General features: G+C 41.1%; 3 protein-coding genes across 4 annotated transcripts; all 3 read right to left on the bottom strand.

The window, feature by feature from the left end:
* Positions 1-749: 749 nt before the first annotated feature.
* LOC132263636 (ammonium transporter Rh type B) lies at positions 750-5,606 on the bottom strand. 2 transcript variants are annotated; one of them, XR_009468506.1, is made up of 5 exons: positions 3,976-5,606; positions 3,503-3,671; positions 2,298-3,141; positions 1,075-2,236; positions 750-974 (listed from the first exon to the last, which is right to left on the bottom strand). XR_009468506.1 is itself a non-coding variant. In XM_059763525.1 (4 exons), the coding sequence occupies exons 1-4, from the start codon at positions 4,286-4,288 to the stop codon at positions 2,054-2,056; spliced, it is 1,509 nt and encodes a 502-aa protein (XP_059619508.1). In that variant the 5' UTR covers positions 4,289-5,606; the 3' UTR covers positions 1,060-2,053. The 2 variants fall into 2 exon arrangements, 1 of the variants encoding a protein (XP_059619508.1); XM_059763525.1 differs by lacking the exon at positions 750-974 and having other exon boundaries at positions 1,060-2,236.
* A 1,544-nt stretch (positions 5,607-7,150) lies between these two features.
* Positions 7,151-7,933, bottom strand: LOC132263878 (uncharacterized). The gene is made up of 3 exons (XM_059763881.1): positions 7,786-7,933; positions 7,638-7,721; positions 7,151-7,565 (listed from the first exon to the last, which is right to left on the bottom strand). The coding sequence occupies exons 1-3, from the start codon at positions 7,829-7,831 to the stop codon at positions 7,405-7,407; spliced, it is 291 nt and encodes a 96-aa protein (XP_059619864.1). The 5' UTR covers positions 7,832-7,933; the 3' UTR covers positions 7,151-7,404.
* A 107-nt stretch (positions 7,934-8,040) lies between these two features.
* On the bottom strand, positions 8,041-21,916 carry LOC132263851 (dynein axonemal heavy chain 3). The gene is made up of 11 exons (XM_059763846.1): positions 21,784-21,916; positions 21,256-21,722; positions 13,866-21,167; positions 13,730-13,807; positions 12,876-13,668; positions 11,483-12,816; positions 10,569-11,419; positions 10,026-10,508; positions 9,013-9,970; positions 8,913-8,951; positions 8,041-8,856 (listed from the first exon to the last, which is right to left on the bottom strand). The coding sequence occupies exons 1-11, from the start codon at positions 21,914-21,916 to the stop codon at positions 8,542-8,544; spliced, it is 12,753 nt and encodes a 4,250-aa protein (XP_059619829.1). The 3' UTR covers positions 8,041-8,541.
* Between the last annotated feature and the right edge of the window lie 8 nt (positions 21,917-21,924).

The raw sequence follows: 21,924 nt of genomic DNA, 5'->3' as shown, positions 1-21,924 counted from the left end.
CAAGCATTTTCAACAAAGTCCCAAATGTTTTCTTTCCGGCGTCACCCTAAAATACTTCGGACAATTGATGAAATTTGAAGCAATTGTTGCATTTTCAATTTTTCAGCGAGACTCTCCTCTTGATTGCAATTGCTAAACTATTGTCCTGACATTTGACCGTTGGTCAAAAGCTCTTTTTGTTACTCAGTAACCATTAGTGACACCTTGATGTGGCCTTTTTGACCTGCATCTGTCGATGGGAATAATTTATTTGTTCATACACATACGACTGAAAATCTCTCAATTTGGACAACGTCATTGGGCAAGCATTCTTCAAATTTCTTCCCATTCCAAAAATTAATGGTAAAAATGGTAATTGCAGTGAAACGAAAAGAGTTAATTACATGTTGTGAGGTGCATTTTTGGGGTCTGTCTGTGTTGCAATTAGTGTTATGTGCGGAAGAATTTTGACCGATATCCGATTTTGCTGTTTGAGGCAATAATTTAGAAAAATGAAAATGCAACGGTCTTTCCATTTTGGACACATAATAAATTTCACGGTGAAATATAGGGAAGAAAGTTGTGTGAAAAATTTTTAGTTAAATTGTCGCAAAATCGCTGTGAGTTCAGGGCAAATTTTTATTTCTGGGAGGGAAGGTCAACAATGTTGCTAACAATTGGTTCAAAGTCGAAGGGTCACACCAGTTAGACAATGCATTGAGTGACCAAAAGAGGGTTACATTTGTAATATGCTCAATATTATTTTATTTTTCACCATCACTGTCTCTTTCATGCATGCAGAGGATTTGGTCCGAATTTTCCCAAAATGGGATTTGGTGTGGTCCGTTTTCAATCGATCCTTTTGTTGTTGTGCGCCAATATTTTATTGTCACCATCGACAGCTTCCTGGTCGGATTGTTGATGCCGTGAGTGACCCCTCCTTAATTCGTTGCCCTGGCCGTGGTCCCTGATTTGGGTTCTTCTCTTTCTCAATTCTAAAATACAATTTCACAAATAAATCATTGTGGCCCTTTCTGCGATATGGTCTGGGTGAGAAAATTCACCAACAAATGTAATCCCGTATAATGCTCTTACCATTCATTATATCTACAGAACTGAAAATATTTCTTAGTGACGGATGCCCGAGGAAGTTTTCAACTGAATTTTTACAATTGACCATGTCCGATTTCACTTTAATTTGATGCTCTTATCAATTTTCTATAAAATATCTTCTGATGGTGTACTTAATGGTTTTAGTTTGGTAGAATAAATGGGCGGAAGTGAAGAATTAAAACCTTCATATAGGTTGTGAGACAACTAAATTGATGTGCAATATTTTTTGAGCGCTTTTATAATGTTTAGTATAGTGTCTTATATACTCAGAAATTATTATATAATTTTAAGATTTCACATGGTTAGTTACATTACTGCTCTTCTAACACATTTCTTCGAGATACATTGGAACAATAAAGCCCGAGCAATAATCTTATGTTGACTCTTGAATTGTTTCCTCCTATACTGTGCTCAAATCAATAAAGATTTTGTATCAGTGTGGACAATGGTTGAGAAGTGCAAATAAGCGTAGAAAAAGTGATGAGCCATTCGATATTTTTCCCTTGATAAGAAGGGACAATGGTTGGTTTTTTCTTGCCTTTTTCCTCCCAATCCGCCTAACAGATCATCAACAAATATTTTCGGCAGAGTCCCAAGTTCAACCTTTCCATATACATTAACTTCAGAGACTTTATTTTCTCTATCATCAAGTAAATTTTTGACAAAACAGAAAGTTACACAGAGACACTTTGGGAATAGTATGCTGCGGAATAAATTGGTGAATATATATATCATAAGGAAACTCAGATTTTCAACGGTGGTTAATTTATAATAGACAATGCTAATGAGTGAAATAAACACAGACAAATTGAACGTCTCGTAGATGAATTTTCACAATATGAGAAATAGTTTTAACACCAAAAGTAAATATATGGATTTGGCGATGTATTGTAAATTAGATTCGAAATTTTCATTGAGAAGCGTTATGTAACATTGGGAGTAGAACATTTTAGTGTTGTTTCTATGGGGCTGGAACCTCCCATGAATCTTCATCGTCGTGTTGCTTGTCTCTGGGAATTATGCGAACGCTCGGAGATCGCAAGAATACGCCTGTGAGTAGTCCGCCGACGATCGCGATTGCAACAGTGGAGAGGATTCCCAGAAGTTGATATCCTGCCTGTTCAACTGCACTACGTCCGTATCCCTAATCAAAAAAACATCGCATTTGTTACTGATCATAGTAATAAGTGAGGGCATTTTCTTACCCCGAATGGAGTCGGCTCTGAGTGATGTCCATCTTCCATCAAATCAGTTGAATTTCGCGATTGCATGGCTGGGAATATGTTGTAAAGTGAGTCACCATACTCAGTGGTTGTAGCTGCAGCCGCAAAGATTGCTGAGAAGATTGCTGATAGTACGGCGGGCATTCCGTGAAGATTATGAACACCACAAGTGTCATCCAGGCGTAGTTTGTTAAGCATTCCTGGCGACAAATATCGGTATCCAAGAACTGAAATCAATCCTGCCAAGGAACCGATGAGAACTGCTCCGTATGGATGAATTAGCAGATTGCAAACTGATCCCACAGCCACTCCTCCTGCCAGAGTAGAGTTTTGCACGTGAACCATATCCAGCTTGTGCTCGTGACTGACCAGAACGGATAAGACAAAGCTGACCACCGTGGCAGCCGCTAATCCCAGATAAGTGTTCAAGATCGCTCTCTCTTGATCAGCTCCTGCCACCAGAGCCGAATTGAAGCTAGGCCAGAAAATCCAGAGGAAGATCGTTCCAACCATGGCGAAGATGTCTGATGTGTAAGACGGACCTTCGAGGTTATTGGTGATCGCGAGATCACTCTTCTTGGGACGTAGGATGAAACTCACGGCTAAACCGAAGTAAGCACCAAAAGCATGTACCGTGATTGATCCTCCAACGTCAGCAATCTTCATGTACTCAAGCTGGAGATACTCGTTGGCCGCAAAGACAGCTATTTCGAAGAGGCCCATCACCAAAAGTTGAATAGGGGTTGTTCTGCCCAAGAGTGCTCCCATGGAAATGAGAACAGTGGCAGCGGCTATGTCAGCTCCAATCATTCCTCCTAGAGTGAGCCTAGAAAAAATTTACATCACATTTTTTCAACGACACTAATAAAGAGACATGCCCAAAAATCTGTAATAAATTATGCGATATAGGTGAGCTATAAAAATTCCACTTCAAATACTTAAAATAATCTACACAAAATTAAGAGTTATTTTTGACATTCTGCAGTGCTCTTAAATATTGGAACACTGTTTTCATGTGTGTTTCAATGTTATGTAATTTGTCTTATTGATTCTAAAAATTACTTAAAATATTTGCACATCTGCACGAGAAATCGAAAGACTTGAGCTCATTCAATATTGGAAATTCGAGCAACTTTTCACAAATGCAAAAAAAAACTTCACTTGTCTGCACATTAATTTGCCATCACCTTATTTTTCCATCTTCCATTTCGAAGCAGCCTCGGGCAATAAGGGCCCATTGCACCATCAGTGATGCCACCAGAAGATTGAATCCCGTCGCACTGTATCCGTATTTTTTGAGGAAGGTCATCAGGAATCCAAAACCAATGAAGATCATTACATGAATGTCTTGAAAGTCTAAGTAGGGAGAAAATGAAGAGAAAGGGTTATTTGGGTAAAATAGCTCAATTGTGATAACGCAGAAAAGGGTCACATAATGATCGCAAATTAACTCATGGAGTGTCTCCAAGTGGGAAAGAGAGTTTGTTGGCAAAATAGATAAACGTCAACGGTAATAGGTATTTTTGCTATGATTTAATCACAACAACAATTTATTTCCTCTTGAGCATAATGCAAACAATTGGTAGATGAATGTCAAATAAATTGTTTGCCTCCAGCAGCCAAAAGATACTGTGGCGTGTGATGTAACTGCGATACTTACGTGGATAGCTTCCCAGGTTTGTGGGCAAAGCGGGTTCCCCATCCTTATGGGGAAGGATTTCCTTGCCATACTCCGAGAAGGCACCAAAAACAATTCCGAATATTATTTGCACCACGAGAATTGCAATGAAGCCTGCGATGGAGGATATTGGAGTGTGCATTTTGATGAAATTTTGGGTATTCACTGGGAAATTATGCTTGGAAGTCTCACTGAAGGAGTACGTTAGAGATTGGGCATCCTTCCTCAAGCTCTGCTTCACTGGGATGCTACTCTCTTCGCGGGCAATTCTCGACTGATCGTATAAAGTAGACATGGTTGTACAATTGAACTCGTGAGCGCTACGCTTTGCTGTTGAATTTTTTATTATCACACTGGGGGCAAAAGAGTTGGGGAACTTTCAACAATGAATGTTTGATTTAATGACTTTAATTTTAGATTCACTCTGCAAATCTGTTGACTTATTATTCTGTATATCTCACGGTGGGCAGAGCTACGGAAGATGTTTATGCTAGGAATGTCTGGTTTCAAGTGATTTACTGTCTAAAAATTCCTAATTCTTCTACCAACTTAATTCGGAGAGATAGTGAGACACTGATTATCCCCACGAAAGTGTCAACTGGTAGTAAAATGTTTGACAACATTACTAGCGAGAACTACCCAAAACTACCCACATAAACAGTTTTTTCGTGATTCTTTTGTTATGCCGTGACTCTGGTGTTAATAATTAAAGAGCTCGCGGTAAAAGACAATTTAGGGTAAGACTACAGACAATTCAATTAAATCTTTGATGATAAAATTCACCAAGTCTGTTTGAATTTCAAAAGATTGTTTACCTTAAACTCATCTAAAACATGTACCATTATTGCCGTTGATCTGATCATTAATTTTGGAAAATATTCGATGAAAATGATTGATATTTACCAAAAACCAATCACCATAATAGGAAATTCCTTCATAAACGAGCGAAGCACTTTTTACAATCTTCATAAAGAGTCGGTGGAAGTCAATGAATTTGTGCACTTCGATTTTCTCTATTGCTCTGCGTGTCTCTAATCGTCTGTTTATTTGTCGCATTTCTTGGTCATCGTTGATTGGGTTGATTGACTGTAGTCTCATGAAGAATGCATGGAAGTGAATACTCACTCTTACAAGTTTCCTCCAGTATGGAAAACACATTTTCATCACCCTGAACTTTTGCAATTACTCACCTTCCCATCAAATAATGTGCCCAAATGTACTTACAAAAAAATGCTTGAGGTGGAATGGTAAATGGTATTCTGCAAATAATTCACAGGAAGAGTTTAAGAGTTCATTTCCTCTGAAATTACACTTTCAAATAGGAAAATTCTCTCTCGATGTCGTGTCCATTGCAATTACTTTAATGTATGTATTTTTTCTGAGGGTTCATATTGGTTCAGCATTCTCTATCGTGGTTTAGATAATTTATTGCCAATTTTAATAGTTTGATGGTCATTTTCAGAAAATCCAAATGGCCCATCCACTTGAGATCATAAATGAATTGCCTTGCTTTTGAAACCCAAATGCGAAAAGAATCTAATATTCACAAGTAAAGCATCGAGTCTATTGAGCCGGGAAATCTGATGCGGCCTTCCCAGCATGTTTTCGACGCGTAAATACAGCGTGGGCACTAATTATAGGTCCACTGCAGGTATCCGGGGTGTAGGTAGTCTGGGGCAAAATCAAAAAAATCAAATATGGCGTTTGATTGCCTATCCATTGCCAAAACAAAACCCCCAATATGAGGCCCCTCCGCCGGATCCTAGGGATTCTAGGGAACTCTATCACTTTCTGGGCTGGCACTAATTATAGGTCCACTTGGGAATTTTCACTATATCTCAGCGAAAAAAAATCGGAAAATTCTGAAAATCATAAAGATCCTTCATTTTGAGCCCAGAGACCATTTACCGTCGCCACACCCCGCCTCGGTCCTCCTTGGACCCCACTGTTAAAGGTCTTTGCCTAGTACTACGTGATCGCCCAATATGGCTCCTCCGCATTGGGGCGGGGGGCCCAATGGCCACAAACTCCTTCATAGGGCTTGATTGAAGCCTCTTGAGCATAATTGGGATTTCTGGCGCCGATACCCTTTCTGAATCCTGGCCTTAAGCACTTCTTCCAGGGTCTTTTTCTGCTTCTTCGGGCCCAAACCACCCCAACCCCCGGACCACCCCCAATGAAATGGGGCGAAAAGTTCTTGGGACACTTCTAGGAAACCGGAGGACCCTAGATCCGGGGACGGGTAGCGCCTCGAAGGGAGTGCCACACCGTGGAATGAGACCCATTCGAAAACCACCTAAAAGTGTATGGTTTTTCATTGAATTTCAACTGGCTCTCGTTCTACGTTAGGGCGCTCCCTCCGAGGCGCTACCCATCCCCGGATCTAGGGTCCTCGGGTTTCCTAGAAGTGTCCCAAGAACTTTTCGCCCCATTTCATTGGGGGTGGTCCGGGGGTTGGGGTGGTTTGGGCCCGAAGAAGCAGAAAAAGACCCTGGAAGAAGTGCTTAAGGCCAGGATTCAAGGCTGGTATTGGGGTCAGATAGCCCAATTATGCTCAAAAGGCTTCAGTCTTGCCCTATGAAGCAGTTTATGGGCATTGGGCCCCCCGCCCCATTGCGGAGGAGCCATATTGGGCGATCACGTAGTACTAGGCAAAGACCTTTAACAGTGGGGTCCAAGGAGGACCGAGGCGGGGTGTGGCGACGGTAAATGGTCTCTGGGCTCAAAATGAAGGATCTTTATGATTTTCAGAATTTTCCGATTTTTTTTCGCTGAGATATAGTGAAAATTCCCAAGTGGACCTATAATTAGTGCCAGCCCAGAAAGTGATAGAGTTCCCTAGAATCCCTAGGATCCGGCGGAGGGGCCTCATATTGGGGGTTTTGTTTTGGCAATGGATAGGCAATCAAACGCCATATTTGATTTTTTTGATTTTGCCCCAGACTACCTACACCCCGGATACCTGCAGTGGACCTATAATTAGTGCCCACGCTGTATAAGTGGAAGGCATTTTCGACTCAAAAAAGTATTATGAATCAGCATGGTTAGTGATTCGGTGTTTAGTCGGCGCACACTCTCATAAGCACTATTGGCACTATTAGACAAATGTATTTTCAATTTGATTTGAATTCAACGAGGAGTCTAATGTAGTGACGACAGTGGCTTCTATTAGCGAGACTTATCTTCAAGCATCCTGTATTATATAGTGTCGATATGAATGGCACAATCCAATGAATTTGTTCATAAAACGAGATAATTTACACTTGTGTTAAATGTTTTACTTAAGTGATGTGGAAAAACAGAAGACTGTTTAACGTTATTTCGTGGCTTATTAGTACAATTAGACAGGTAGTGATTTTGGTATTCAATTAGGCGGTATAATCTTAGCTATTATGATGCGATGGCACACGTCTATGGCTCGTCGATGGTCATTGCTGGTGTGTAGGAGTTCTGGCTGGAGGCATTCTTGGATAATACCAATCTGTACATGACGGCATAGAGGATACCACCCACTATCAGATTTGCCAGCGCCACTGCCACGATTATGGCCCAGGCGGGAATGGGAAGTCCACCTGAAAAAATCCGTCATCCACATCATTTGTACGGTGATTTTATTTGCCATTTTTACGACAGTAGAGACTCACGTTTATAGCTGCGTGTCATGACGCGACGTCCTCGAAGCACCCTCCTTCTGGCCTCTGTCTCCTCCATGAATACGCTGAGGAGCACTGAAATAGATTGATCCCCGTCATTTGTTAACCAAATTCTAAACACTTCTCATTCTGAAGTTACCGAGGAGAACAGTGAGATAGAACCAGCCTCGTTTAATTAACTTCATTTTCACTTAATGCTCTTTTTGCTTTTGCACGATTTCACACAATTTTCTCTGCTCTTTTCGTGACACCCAACAATGAATAATGCCTCACCCAAATGTGAGAAAATTACTTGAACCGCTTCACTTCGCGCTATCTTATCTTCACACAAAAAAGATAAGATAACCAGAAACAGCGTGACACGAAGATTTTAGACAAATTTATATCTTTCAATCACCAAAAAATATATTTATTTTTATCTCTTTTACTTGCTGAAGGTAAAATATGATAGAAAATATCTTACGAATTCCATACAAGAGTCTTTATAAAAATATACACTTTCTCCAAATATTAGTATGAGCTATTGAACACACTGTACATGACATTATCTCTCGTGAATTCTGTGCTACTAAAGATAACGTGGGAAAATATGTGACGAAGTATGTTGCAAGGTGTATGTGTAATTTTCCGCGTAATTTGACAGCGAAGAAGAATTACTCATGAGTTTCCATGAAAAATACAATAAATATTGCTTTAATTCAACCTTTACCTTTTATGAAGTCTGTGAATTTCACTAATTTTTATGATAAACAGTAACTCTGTGTTAAAATTTCACAAGCTATTAAATAAGAAAGAGTAGTTATTGCCACGGATCAATCATTAGTATAAAAATTCCCAGAATGATTTATGAATGGAAATAGAAGTGACTTTGATAAGTTCATAATTTCTTTTAATACTAATCATCCAATTGGCATAAACCCGCAACTCCACGGTTAATCCAGTGACTGGGATTCTCCTTTGATTCCAAATCGATGTACATGACAAAGTTGGTGGAGTGACCAGTGGACGTAATGGTTCCGCGTCTGGCACTAGTTTTGTAAATGGGACACATGTATTTTTTAAGCCTCCTCTTCAGATGTTTCTTCTCCTTTGAGGATTTTGCCGTGGGTTTCATTGCGACAATTGGAAAGCGATCGTGTAGAATTCTGGGTTGAGCCTCATCGAGCAATCTTGTGAGGCGATTCCAGCGAGCTCCTTCAAGGTAGAGACCCTGTAAAGAAGACATTTGGCTTATTTACGAGTCAACTGATTTTCAGTTTTACTCACATCGAAGCACTTGAAATCGCTGTTGGCATCTAAGTTATTCTGTAAAAAATAACAGCAATATCATATATTGCACCAATATTAACCAAGCAATTAGAGGCACCTTCTTAAATGTTTCGAAGTCAAGATCAGCATCTGTTTCATACACACTCACGTCGAAAGTCATGTCGATCACGTTGTGTGACTTGTTTGTTCTTCGGCTAAAATTCTGCATTATGCTTGTGATTAAAGATTGTGGGAAGAAGAAACAGGAAAGCCAGAAGACACAGGGCTCTGCGTTATCTATCCACTTCTGGAAAAATGCCACACGATCAATAAGATCACTGATGTAGCCAGAAAGTGGTTTGAGGGATGGGTAGCTCTGTATGGTCCAATCATCCGGCAATTTCCCTTGTGACACAGCATAATGGACGCTTTCCAGTTGCGGGATGAGGGCAATTTGTCCTGATGTGGCTCTCTGAACATCCGTTAGTGAATGTCTGATGTATCTCAGCAATTTGTTGTATTTCGATACTTCCTGGTGAAGGAAAACATTAAGGGAATTTGAATAACATGGCGGATATTTTTCCATCATAATCTTATCATCAATAAATTCTGGTAGACGATTGAGGATATCTTCGCAAATGTCCTCAATGAGATCTTTGCTGTCTTCTTTGGAAACATCCTCCTTTCTTTTAGACGCCAACAGTTCTGTTTGAGTGATGAGGACTCCTGTCAGAAGTGCATTGGTTTCTCTAGTGTTCTTGGCAATGTTGGCATTTTCATGCAAACCAAAGACTTCTGGATTTGCCACAAAAGGAAAAGTCCCAATATGCTCCAAACTCTTCAGCCTGCCAGCATCAATAGGAACAGTATAGACGCCAGAGGAACTGAGAGCATAATTTTCCACTTGAATAATGTCTTCATTGTAGATTCTTTCGAGCAAGGACATGAGAAGTCGGCGATCTTTGTCATCTGTCACACGGCCACCATAATTGCATTCCCCTGTGAGTTCCCTGTGACCCTTGAACGGGATCCTTTCAAAGTGCCTGATGAACGCCTTTAGTTGTGTCAGTGAGACTCTGTAAGAGAAAGGCGATTTATTGAATTTGATCGCTGGAAAGGTGATAAATGTACCTGAGGTCGGTCTCATTGAATTCATACGGCACATTCCACCCCAGTGGCCCATATTCCCGGCGCTCCTGTACAACAGCATGAAAATAGACGAGGGCAAAGACACCCCGGAACCACATATTCTCCAATTTATCATCTCCGGTGAAGGTCTCAGTGAAGAATTTATCACTGGCCAAGGGGTCAGATTTGTAGCACTTCTTCATATTGAGCTTGAGCCGTTTCGGCGGTTCGTTAGTCATTTTGATGCTGTTCTGCAAAATGAAGACTGGGAAGTCTGGACAAGGATATGCCGTGCACCAGAGACGGAAATCCTGGTGGAGATTCTCATGCTCCGCCAATTCAATGCAAATTTTCTCAAGATTGTCCATCCATGACGACGCCACGTGACAGTTTTGCAGGACGATCCATTGGCCTGATTTCTGACCCTCCTCTATCATTTGCTGAGCTTTAGGCCCCTGTCCTTGTCCCAATGATATTGTGTGACATCTGTAGAGAAATATATAATGGCTTCAAAAGTGCAAAGTTGATTAAAATGGTAAAACTTACTTGTCCTGCATATTCTGTTCCTTGGCAAAAGACATGAGATCTTCCATGGGATCTGAGCCAGATGTGAGCAGGAATATTAGAGGTATCTTGGGATTGCTGTCGCCGAAAGACGTGCTCAGTTCGAAAGACGGCGGTTGAACGAAGGTCTCATTGAGATGTTGTATGATGAAAGCTCTGACTGCCGGAATAACTGCATCTGGTCTCAGAGCTTTGAGAATAATGAGCCTAGAGATGTCATCCACACTGTCATATGGTGAAGGTAGAGAATTCTTGTGTGGCTCAGAAAGCTTAAAGAACTCTTTCCAAGACTCCAAATTTTCTGTGAAATCATTTTGAAAGTTCTTAAATGAATCCAAATGTGAGATTCTCATAATTTGATCCCATGATTTGTTTGAAAGCCATTCAGGTGCAGGATTCTCTTCTGAATCTTTTCTCATCACTTCTCCAGAGAGAAAATATATGAGAAGTTGTTCATCAATGAGTTTTTTGGCTCTCAGAAGTCCTATGCAAATGACAAATGAGAAGATGAGTTTGTCCTTCTCAAAGAGCGATCGGCATATGTTCTGGTACACGGAAGTTGTAAAGAACTGATTCAAATTCTCAAGTCTATCTTCGAGGACATTGGATTTTGGAGCTTTTATGATGGCTTGAACGAAGAGGGACAGAAACCATGTGAGTGAGTATTGATACATGGGCTCAATATTGGCCAACTCTGTAATGCAGAAAAAGAGTATTGACGAGTGTTTGGCCACAGGAAGATAAAGCTGTCGAGCCTGATCAATTTCAGCTTCAGTCGCTATGGCAACAACTTGCTTAGCCTGAATTTCCTCAGAGAGAACTTTACTTGATGACTGGAATATAAAGAAAAAAGTGAGAAAGTAGAAATTGCTGAACAAATTTTCAGGAAATCTTACCAGAATATTGATGGCATTTTCATCTTCCAGAATGTTTCCCTCTGAAGATGAAAGGACTTGAAGGATTTGCGTTTCAATGTTATAAAGTAGATCTCTATTACGTGCAGACTCGACTATAAGGATCTCCTTCTTCTCCTGCAAGTCAGGACGCTCCTGCACCACCACAGTGGCCAGAAGCTGCTCCCTCAGTCCCACTTCAGTGATCATAAAATTGAGGATGGTCACGAGCACCGCTGTCTCGGGAAGATAGTGTGGATTTCTCAAGCACGTGGTGATATAGAAGCGAAAATTGAAATTGTACTCAATCATGCCTTCGCCAAATCTGATGAAATACTCTCCCTTCTGCTTTACGACATTCCTCTCGAGAATGGGAAAAAGTCCAGAATCAATGTACTCGCCAACATTCTCTAGTAATAGCGGAAAGCCCTGCTTAATGGCATTTTCTGCCACTGCCATGTAATCGGAGTCCGTCTGCTTGATGACTTGCAAATCGTTGTCCCTCTCAAGATTCTTAATCCACTTGTTGGCCTGACCCTGGGGATCTATCATGAGGGGATAACGCCGGGCTTTCGACACTATTATGCCATTCTCTACAGAAAATGTGTCCGATGGGAGGCCACACAGTGACCAGGCGCGTTGTTGCATTGGATTTCCAAGAGTAGATGCCAAGGAGAAGATCTTAGTGCAGGGAATATTCTGCTCCAGACACTTCTCATTCCAAGCGTCAATAATACCCGCTCGAAATTCGGTGGTAAAGCATCCTAAGTACGCCACAACTCCAGCAGCCAGGAGAACATCACCCACCACATTGTCCAGTGATTTATGCAGGGAGGCAGCGTTTTCTGACCATCTGGACTTTTCCCCTCCCAATCCGCCCAAAAGTCTCTCAGCTCTTACCAGTTTCTTCTCACAATTGTCAATCTCATCTTCAAGATTCTTCTTTTCTCTAGATTTTTCAGCGAAGAAATCGTTGAGCTTTTGCAATTTATCCAAAATCTCTTGCAATTCTGCTCTTTTTGCATTTAGCTTCTCCATTTGTTGTGCCAATTCGCTCTCTGCTGCTGCTAGAGCGACTTTTTTAGGTGCAACAATTTTGGCTACTCTATCATAGACTTCCATAGCTCTGACCCAGCGACATAAACCCTCGCAGGCCATTGACACATTCTTAATTTTCTCGGGAATAAACTCCCTATCTGTGATGTATCTTTCGCGAACTCTCTTCATCACAGGAGTCGGAATGTTGTCCTTATCGAAAGTCTTAAGCGACTCCAAGAATTTCATGTCTCCAAGCATTCGTAGAGAAGGACCCCAGAAATCTTCAGTGATTTTTCCGGCTGAAATTGTCAAATGCAAATGTAAATAAAAAGATGGTATGAATATTTGGAAAACTTACTTGGATCTCCTCTTCTATCGGGTTTAATTCCCTTAATAACACAAACTGCCTCAAGAACCAACTTCACTCCTGATGGAGGATTCTTCATGGATTTCACCACAGTGATGTCTGCTGGTTTCAAAGTATCCAAAGCTGAAAGTGCAGCTTCGAGGGCGGGAATGGCCTCTTGGAGATCGCTTTCACAATCATCCTTGATGGCTTGGGCAGATGCTGCTGCCTCATTCGCAGCAGCTTCATCTGCCCCAACCACTTCCTTCTTCTTCTCAGCCTCGGCCGTCTCTCTCTCAATATTCACCATAATCTTCTCTGTCTCCTCGGACAGAATCTTCAGCTGAGGCTGCAACTCAAATAGATTGGTCTGCATGACACCCACCTGAGCAGCAGCGTTGTCCAACTTCTCCAAACCAATCACATATCGATCTCTCTGAACAGTAATCTCGTCGAATTTGAGAGCGTGAAATGTTTTGAAGAGATGAAGCATCTCCAGATATAGAGTTGGTGTTACATAATTCTTCCGCTTTAGCTTAAGGAAGAACTTCTCAATTTCTGTCTTCACCGATGAATTGAAGTAAATAATCATGTCGACAAGTTTTGTCTCCAATTCTGAAATATTGAGGTTTTCGTCTCCTCCAGATTTTTGGGCAAGTTGCATCGATCCAATATATGTTTCGGCAACTTTTATCAAAGCGTCACTTGGCCACTCTGTGAACCAATCAATTGTGCAGCAGTTTATAAGGGAAGGAAATATTCTGATCCTTCTCTTTAAAGAATCTCCAATAGGCGATAGAGAAATCTGAAATTAAAAAGTAATACGTCAGAAATCGATAACTCTTAAAAAAAAACTTCATTCTTACGCATAAATGAAGCTTTTCTCTCACTCTCTCGGTGAAAAATGTATAAAGAGCCAATGGAGTCGAGTCTATAACTTTATTCTGCAAGATAAGAACTGATTAATGAATTGACGAAGGCTTCGTAGAAGTCTATGCTCACCAGTAATTTCGCTTCATTCTGCATTTTATCAAGAATATTAGTTTTCTCGTCACCTTGGAAGAGATTGTTGATATCAGCTGAATTGAGAAGAGAATTAATATCTTCAATAAAAGCTTCCTCTTTGGCTTGAGAGTCACTGAAGAGGAAAACAGTTTTCTTGTATTCGATCCCGGTATTAATTAACAGTTTCTTCATGTCCTCCCTCCAATCGTTGTAGGAATAGGATTTTGTGACTTCCACTTGGAATAAATCTGCGTCCATCATACTTGTTGCCATTTTAACTGCACTCCGTCGTCCTGATCCTCCCAGGCCTATTAATAAGACATTTCCTTGTTGCATCTGAAGTACTCTAGCAACCCGCGAGATGTGCTCAATGGCGAATCTGAAGAGAACTAAATCCATGGGACTATTGGAATTGCTGTTATATTGATTGAGATAATATCCCATAACCTTCTCCAACTTCCCCAGATTCTCTACTTCGTCATAGATTTTGGGATCGGCGTCAGGCTCCATGTAATTGCCGAAGATTAAATCTCTCATGTGATTATCAGAGAGTCTCTCAGTCGCAGAAATTCGATCTCCCAATGCTTGAGATAAGCTCATCCGCAGCTTCGACGTACAAGTTGTATGGATGAGATTGAACAGTTTGTTTCGATCATCTTCATCTACAAGTCGATCATAGAAAATCCTGTAAGTTTCATGAGCCCAAAGCCTGACGAGTTTCTCCGGATCTTGGAGTCTTTTAGCAGGAACTAATACCATGCCTTGATAGACTTTTGAAACATCACTGAGGGAAAATAGATAGTGAGATTTGGCGGGAGTTGGTAGAAAGTGTTCCTTCGTTGCAGTGAATAGCTCAATTGCAGCTACACTTAGAGCTTTTGAGAGGCGCGTCAAGGTGTCTGGATAGTCCTTTGCGAAATGCCATTCACCAATGGCATGAAATATTCTCTGCATTGTTGACACTTCTAAGGCATCAATTGAAATGATGAACATGTGTCGGTAGAGTCTTTCGAAGATGTAATTGCTTCCACCAATGTGTCCCATAGCTCCAATGCAGAGGAGATCGATTAATTCCAGTTTGGAAGTATCCTGCAAATCTGACCAATGTCTATGATCCAACCATTGACGGATAAGTTCCAGTGAGGACTGGGATCCGTACTTATCTCTCATAGGCATGGCCATATCATCCACGAAGACTAAGCATTTTTTCCCAACTGGAGGTCCAAAAACTCCCTTTCGACGTCGATCTAGCTTTGCCATGACGAGCTCTTGCACCTGTTGTGCCGTCGTTCGAGCAGAGAGATTGAGATTGTTAATAAGGAATTTAGATCTGGGTAGATCTCTCATAAAAGCGTTTACAATGGCACTTTTTCCTGTTCCCGATGGTCCTATTAGTAGAGTAGGTTGTCTAATGTCAACACAGATCTCAAGCCAGTTCTGAATGAAGCCTGATTCTTTAGTTGGCACTATAAGATCTTTCATTTCGAGGTCGGATACTAAGGGAGTGTCTTCAGATTTCACCCATGGCCACCAAGATTCTGTTCCATCAAAGCGATAGTCCAAGAAGGTCATTTTTTCAGGGAATATTTGACCTCTATTAAGTGTAAAGAGTTTTGGCTTTGGATAATTGTCATTGGTACCATAGAGAATCTTTCTGATGGCAGCATCAACATTCTTTCTGCTTTCAATAGTCAATGTGGAACAATAACTCCACACCAAACAGTAGAGGAAAGTCTGCTGAAACCATGTTTGATTGAGATTGGTCTGCTTTGTGAGGAAGGCCATAAAGAAGGTGGACAGCATTCGATATCTGTAGAGAGATGACACAGGAAGGATAGTGGTGCATGTGCTGAGAATTTCCACGAGAGGTGGAATTAACCATGTCACTAGAGCTTCATAAAGAGATAAGTAAATATCTGTTGTTCCCTTATCTTGTAGTTCATGCAAAAACGATTTGTGCAGAGATTCCCATCCCAATTGACTGGATTCCATATAAATCATTCCACAGCGAGACACCGTTGCTGGTGATGCTTGGTCAAGATTCTCTGGCTCAAAAATTAAATTCATCTGACGAGACATGTACACTATTTCGCCGGACATTAGACAGAGTTTTCGATTATCATCGAGGACGGTATTTAAATTTTCAATCCAAATAGGATCAACCGGTCCATCGAAAATGATCCACTGGCGTTCCGTCAAAGATGAATAGGCCATGTCACGAAATGTCTTTGCCAGAACTCCATCCGCCCACTCATGTGATACTGGATCAAAATGACCATAAAGTTGACCCATAGAAATGGCTTTGGGATTGATAATTCGTGAATTTACTCCATTTTCGGTAATTTTGGCATCCGGGTCCTTTTGGATATCTCGAAGGACACTTGCGAGAAGTTGGTAAGCCGTTGTTTTACCCGCCATAGCTCCTCCTACTATTACCAAACCATGTCGAACAAGAAGAGTTTCATAAATTTGAAGGATCTTCTCTCTGAACCACGGAGTCAACTGAAGATTCCTCTCTTTCACCTTAACTTGCAGCCACTTTTCAATATCCTCTCGGTCTCGAACTGGAAGTTCCACGTTTGGAAATAGATCTTTATAGATGTCTTCGAAGAGGAGAATATCATTTGGAAGAAATTTCGGAAGATTTACATCAATAATAGCCCGAAGTATTACTTGTTCTTCAGAGTATTCCGGATGGGCTCTTCTTAGAGATCTGGACATGAACAAAACAGACTTGATAGCCCTCATTCCATAATCATAATGACATTGACTGGACAATTGTTCAGACGTGAGCCGATAAATTTGGACAATCTTCTGAGAAAGACTTTGAGCCTGCTCGAATCCACACGAATACAGTGTAATTTCGGCCACCATTGTCGTGTTGGGCATTATCATGGCAACAGTCCTGAACAGAACTTTCAGATTATCCGGAATCTTATTTCTAGATCCTTGGTCTGGGTTCATGGTGATGAAAATACTACAGGTAGGATCAAGTTTAAGTGTTGCATCTTCAAATGTGAATTTAATAGCTTTCTTGCTAATGGCTCTTTGGATGATTAGTATTTGTTGTGCAACCACTGACAGAACTTCCAGATCAATTCGATTGAACTCATCGAAGCACGCCCAGGCGCCTGATTGAGCCAGTCCTTTGAAAAACTTTCCTAAAGCCTTGTAGTCAAGACCATCGGAACAGTTGAAGACAACACATTTCTTGGCCACAGCTTTGGCCAGATCTTTGCACGTTTCTGTCTTGCCTGAACCTGCGGGCCCTTCAGGTGCTCCTCCAAGGTTCAGCTTCAGAGCACCCATTAACGTTCGGAAACATCTTGTCGTCAGAGGAGTTACTATAAGACGAGAGACACTTCCTAAATACTCCATTCCATATGGAATATCTGTTGAGATCATAGATATGCATACAAATTCCTGCTTCTCAACATCATCAACCTTCCAGTAGTACCTCATTTGGGAAAACCACTCAAAGTCTTTAGGATCCGTAACTTGAGAGTCTATCAATTCTTTTACAATATTTTTCTTGTGAACATCCAGCACTACCAGGGATTCCATGGTAATCCGTTGGGAATCTGTCAATGTATCTCCGCGAATGAGTTTAACATTGTCATGAAGTTGCTGTCCTGATGCTTCATAGTATGTTGCCAATGTGCCCTTAGTTATGGCCTCTTCAACATCTGCAGTCCATGTAAGGCATGAAATTGTATGAACAATCTGCCCGGCCCATTTTAAGCACCATGTCTTTCTCTGTGTAACATAATAAATATCATAGGCAGACCTCAGTTGCTCCTCAATGCTTTCAAACATGACTTGTTGCACTTCCTTTAGCCATTTCTCCACTAACCCATTCGCTGTGGCGGGGTTAATTCGTTTCGTAAGAGGTACAATCTCCCCATCGATTGAGATCATAGCCATGATTTCCATACTCTGGTCAAACTGCAAAGCATGGATTCCATCGAAACATTTCTTTAAGTGTGGTTGCACTCTAAGTGGATCTTTAGTCTCTGACAGGATTTCCAAGAGTTCATCATTGGAGAGAAAGTAGAATCGAGAGAAATATTGTCGCTTTTTCTCAAGGTACATATTTAGACCTTTTTGAATTCCCTCGAGATCCACGAATGACTTTTGAAGGATCTCCAACATTTTGGGATAATCCGTGGCTTGAATGACTCTTCTCTCAGTTTCTGTGTGCTTCATCATCTTTCGCCAGATGCGATCAACAGCCTTGAAATTCCTGCCCTCTTGTGGCATTTGTCGCATGATATCCTCAGAGTTGAAAATTGGTTCTAAATACATCCAAGTTGATTGAACCTTTAGCCAGATATCCAAAATATCTTGCATGGAAATCAGTTTATCTTCCCAGTTGGTGGCTTTCTCTCCTAGAGCAGCAATGTACGGAGATCCTCTCATCGCTTGAGCTTTCAAGATATGATCATCCAAGAGTGTCTGAATATCATCCACTGATGCCAGGATATGCGTGTCTGAGTCCCGGTAAGGATTCACTTCGAACTTAACATCTGTCCATTCTGACTGCATTTGAAGGAGTTGATTGTTTAGTTCAAATTCCTTTCCAGCGGCATTTGAGATTTGCTCAAGTCTCTCCACAATTCTCATGATATCAACTTCAACAAGAGATGCAAGGGTTGAATATTTTTCAGGGTTTATCTCTTGTCCTAGTTCTTCGGAAATCTGATTCCAGTGCCGTTCCGAAAGTCCTTGACGACAGATGGCTTCCAATACGGGAAGGTAGATCTTAAATTTATCAATCTTCATTCTCACTTGTTCGGCAATTCTTTTAGCTTGAGGATTGGTGACGAGAGCCTTGGAAAGTTTGTAAATAACCTTACCCATACTCTCTACTTCCTCCCGTATTTTTTCAGCATCGAGTCCTTGAAAGGGGCCATAGTACCAAACTTCGTAGCAGAAGTCAAATTGGTAGGCGGTGTGCCAGAGTTTTTCAATGGGATCCATCTTCTCCATAAGTTCAACGAGTATTGGGAAGGATGACTGTTCAATTTGCAGGAGATTCTCATCTATATTTATGGCTTTTGCTTCTTGATTGCATTTCTCTAAAATACTCATTAGCCCATCCACAGTATCAACTTTTTCCTTGAGCTCATCCAACGTAAGGACATCTCGGATCTCCTTCATCCTGAAAGCATCCATTTTCTTCTTCTCCGTGAGCAAGTAACCATCAAATTGCACTTTTCTCTCACGCAATGCAGTCTCTAAGTTATCACGGACAACACTCAATCTAGCTGCGCTGAGATCTAGAACTTGCTCAAGTTCAGATGGCCAGAGGAATGTACGTGAATTGAGGTGAATATCATCGGCATCAAGTGTAGCATAATGAAGGAGAAACATTACCCTCTCAGCAACCAACTTAATTTCAGATTTTAAGACAAATAGTCTCTCGTCCCTGCACTGGTTCAAATAATTCTGCAGAGCTACAACCTCAGGAGTCTCCTTGGGTCGACCTCCGGCATGTAGGGAGATTTCTTCAAACTCATCACAGAGTTTTCGATTTTCCACTTGATTCTTGGTTCTGAAAAAATCCGTGACAAAATCCTTCATATCTTTTATCATCTGAGCAAGAACTTGGTTTACTCGACGGTTGTCCAACATGAAGAGGTTCAAGGGAACAAAGTCCCGCAGGTAATAGACTCCAAAGAGAAGTTCATTAAATTTCTCCATAAGATTCCTGAAAGCTGGTAATGAAGGAACTGCTTGTTGCAGGAAGAGATTTTCAGTGATTGCTTGCATTTTCCCTGCCAAAATTGGGAAATAGTAAGTATAGATGGGATAAAGGTATGTTGTTGGTCCGGTTTGGTTGGCAATTACAATATCTCGGACCTTGTCATAAAGCTGTAGCATATCAATATGATCTTCCGGGATGCAATGAAGAAAACCCATTTCTGCAGAAGTTTGTGACATAAAGTACTCCATGCGAGGAATATTATAGCCAACTTTGAGGATTTTCACGAAGTAATTGACGAAAATATCCGGCAGTTCCTCCATGTAAGGATCTACGAATATCTTTCCACTATGCCGGATAATAAAAGAGACTTTGTTGAGAGTTGGTGTGGCGGGTTGTTCGGGACTTGTGTCTAAGATATGAGGATCATCGATTTCTACGTTATACAGAATTGAATCCTCATTGGTATTGGTATCTAATTCACCACTGTACTTTCCAACAACGGATACATTGAGCGTCATCAGAGGCTGTCGGGTGAGTTTTACCTCTGTGTCTTCAACATTTCCACCAGCATACATTTCAATGGTCTCCATGAGATGGTCCACACTCTTTTTTATTAGTGTTTGGAGCTGATAAGACATGAGGGCGTGAATGGTTTTAAACATGATTGTGGCTCTGCCACCATGACGTGAGTGAAAGGCCACCAGATCAATCCAAAATTTGCGCATTTCATCAATTAAATCAGCTACACGAGGAAGCCAGTCATTGACAAGTATATCCCTAGCGATTACACAGCATGAGTGCACTAAATCACTCATGCTACCAGAGTCCAAGGGAACATCAGTCTTGTACATTTTCGTGGTGTCCACTATCAGCAGATCACTGTACAACTCATGCCATAGCATATTTATAGCTTGCAATACGGGATGAGAGATCATTAGCACCTGATCAAGGCGGTTTCGCGCTACTTGGATTGAACATTTCCAAGGAACTGGGGCCTTAATAGTGAAACGAGGAAAGTCTCTTGGTTCAGGTGTTAGTTCCAGCATATCCTGATTCTCTGGCTTCTGGAGAACACTTCGGAGAACATATCTACGAATTCCATTGCGGAAATCTTCTTCGAGATCCATGAGCAGGGATATGATTAATGTAGCTATTTCGGGTCGTATTTCATGGTTTGAGTTGAATAGAAAATCCATGAGTATTACTTCTGGATGAATATTAGGCCACAGAACCCTTTCGGCTTGAATAAATTTGTACGCATCCTTAAGAAAGCTGATCTTTGGATTAATTTTTGGAAGGATTTTCACGATGAGATATGACGGGTAATCCTGCACACGCAATACATTGATTTGCGCCATGAGATCAATAGATTTCTCTTGGATATCGGCAGTAAATTTTGAAAATTCCAGAGTCCACTGAGCAGTGTGTTTTCTAAGTGTCCATGTGCGCTGATCCTCGACATTTACTGGCATTATTGGGCTAAAATACTTCAGCTTCTCTCTTTCCTTTGCCTTCAATTTCATTAAGTACTGCTCATCGGACAATTTTCTCTTCTTGCTAGCTGGCTTGGATGTGGAAGTGGACGAGCTGGTCTGCAGCAAATAGATTAATTGACATTAATATTGTAATAATTATTCAGTGTAATTTAGTGCATAAATCATGCAAATGAACTTGACTCACACTGCGTTGATACTTAAAGAATGATCCATCTCTAATTTGCCTCTGAGTTTCTTCATACCGTCGAATTTCCGGCTGCAGTAATTCATTGATGACCTTGTTAACCTTCTCCAGCTCTCGTCGATACTCTTCGGGTGATTTTATGGCACTTTGAGGAAAATCTTTGATACGACGTGGTTTTATCTTGTCCCGATCAAAGGACAGATGAAATTTCTCCAAGGAAATGGTCTTAAAGGGTGTCACGGCATCAATCCGATCGTTGAACTTTCTTCTCAATCTGCGATTGATTTCAAAAATAGAGGGTTTTCTCACCTTGGAACTAACCACGATTTTCCGTGATTTTTTCTTCAGAAGCCAGAGAAGATGCCTGGTGACTTCTTCAGAAGGTTTCTGGGCACTGCTCTTTGTGTTATGGTAGAACAAATCGAAATCATTACGAAACTCGATGGGTTTGGCTTTCTTCAGCTTGTCTGGAAGAGGATTGTTGAATCGATAATGTGTATAAGGTGCTCTGCCACCCACCTGACTCACCGATTTGCTCCTGAATGAATGATCTGGCTGGATCCAGTGGCAAATCTCCTTCAGCGTACGTGAAGGCATAGAACGGGACATCCTCAATGTGTCTCTTAGTCTTCTTCAAACTTCGCGAAGCCTTAATTTTCATAACTCCTT

This window comes from Phlebotomus argentipes, unplaced genomic scaffold (assembly GCF_947086385.1).
Source record: "Phlebotomus argentipes unplaced genomic scaffold, Phlebotomus argentipes genome assembly contig_39, whole genome shotgun sequence".
In the NCBI taxonomy this organism is placed as follows: domain Eukaryota; kingdom Metazoa; phylum Arthropoda; class Insecta; order Diptera; family Psychodidae; genus Phlebotomus; species Phlebotomus argentipes.
The sequence above is the reverse complement of the archived record's forward strand: the minus strand, read 5'-3'. Positions and strand labels throughout refer to the sequence as shown.

Excerpts from the sequence above, each read along its gene's own strand:
- LOC132263636 (XM_059763525.1), bottom strand. The coding sequence starts at position 4,288 with ATGTCTACTTTATACGATCAGTCGAGAATTGCCCGCGAAGAGAGTAGC. Across the intron at positions 3,142-3,502 it reads ATGGAAGATGGAAAAATAAG|GCTCACTCTAGGAGGAATGA; the intron begins GTGATGGCAAAT and ends AATTTTTTCTAG. Across the intron at positions 2,237-2,297 it reads CAGAGCCGACTCCATTCGGG|GGATACGGACGTAGTGCAGT; the intron begins GTAAGAAAATGC and ends TTTTTTGATTAG.
- LOC132263851 (XM_059763846.1), bottom strand. The coding sequence starts at position 21,916 with ATGAAAATTAAGGCTTCGCGAAGTTTGAAGAAGACTAAGAGACACATT. Across the intron at positions 21,723-21,783 it reads ATTCATTCAGGAGCAAATCG|ACAAGCTGAAGAAAGCCAAA; the intron begins GTGAGTCAGGTG and ends ATCCTCTTCCAG. Across the intron at positions 10,509-10,568 it reads GAACAGAATATGCAGGACAA|ATGTCACACAATATCATTGG; the intron begins GTAAGTTTTACC and ends ATTTCTCTACAG.
- LOC132263878 (XM_059763881.1), bottom strand. The coding sequence starts at position 7,831 with ATGAAGTTAATTAAACGAGGCTGGTTCTATCTCACTGTTCTCCTCG. Across the intron at positions 7,722-7,785 it reads CTATCTCACTGTTCTCCTCG|TGCTCCTCAGCGTATTCATG; the intron begins GTAACTTCAGAA and ends AATCTATTTCAG. Across the intron at positions 7,566-7,637 it reads CATGACACGCAGCTATAAAC|GTGGACTTCCCATTCCCGCC; the intron begins GTGAGTCTCTAC and ends GGATTTTTTCAG.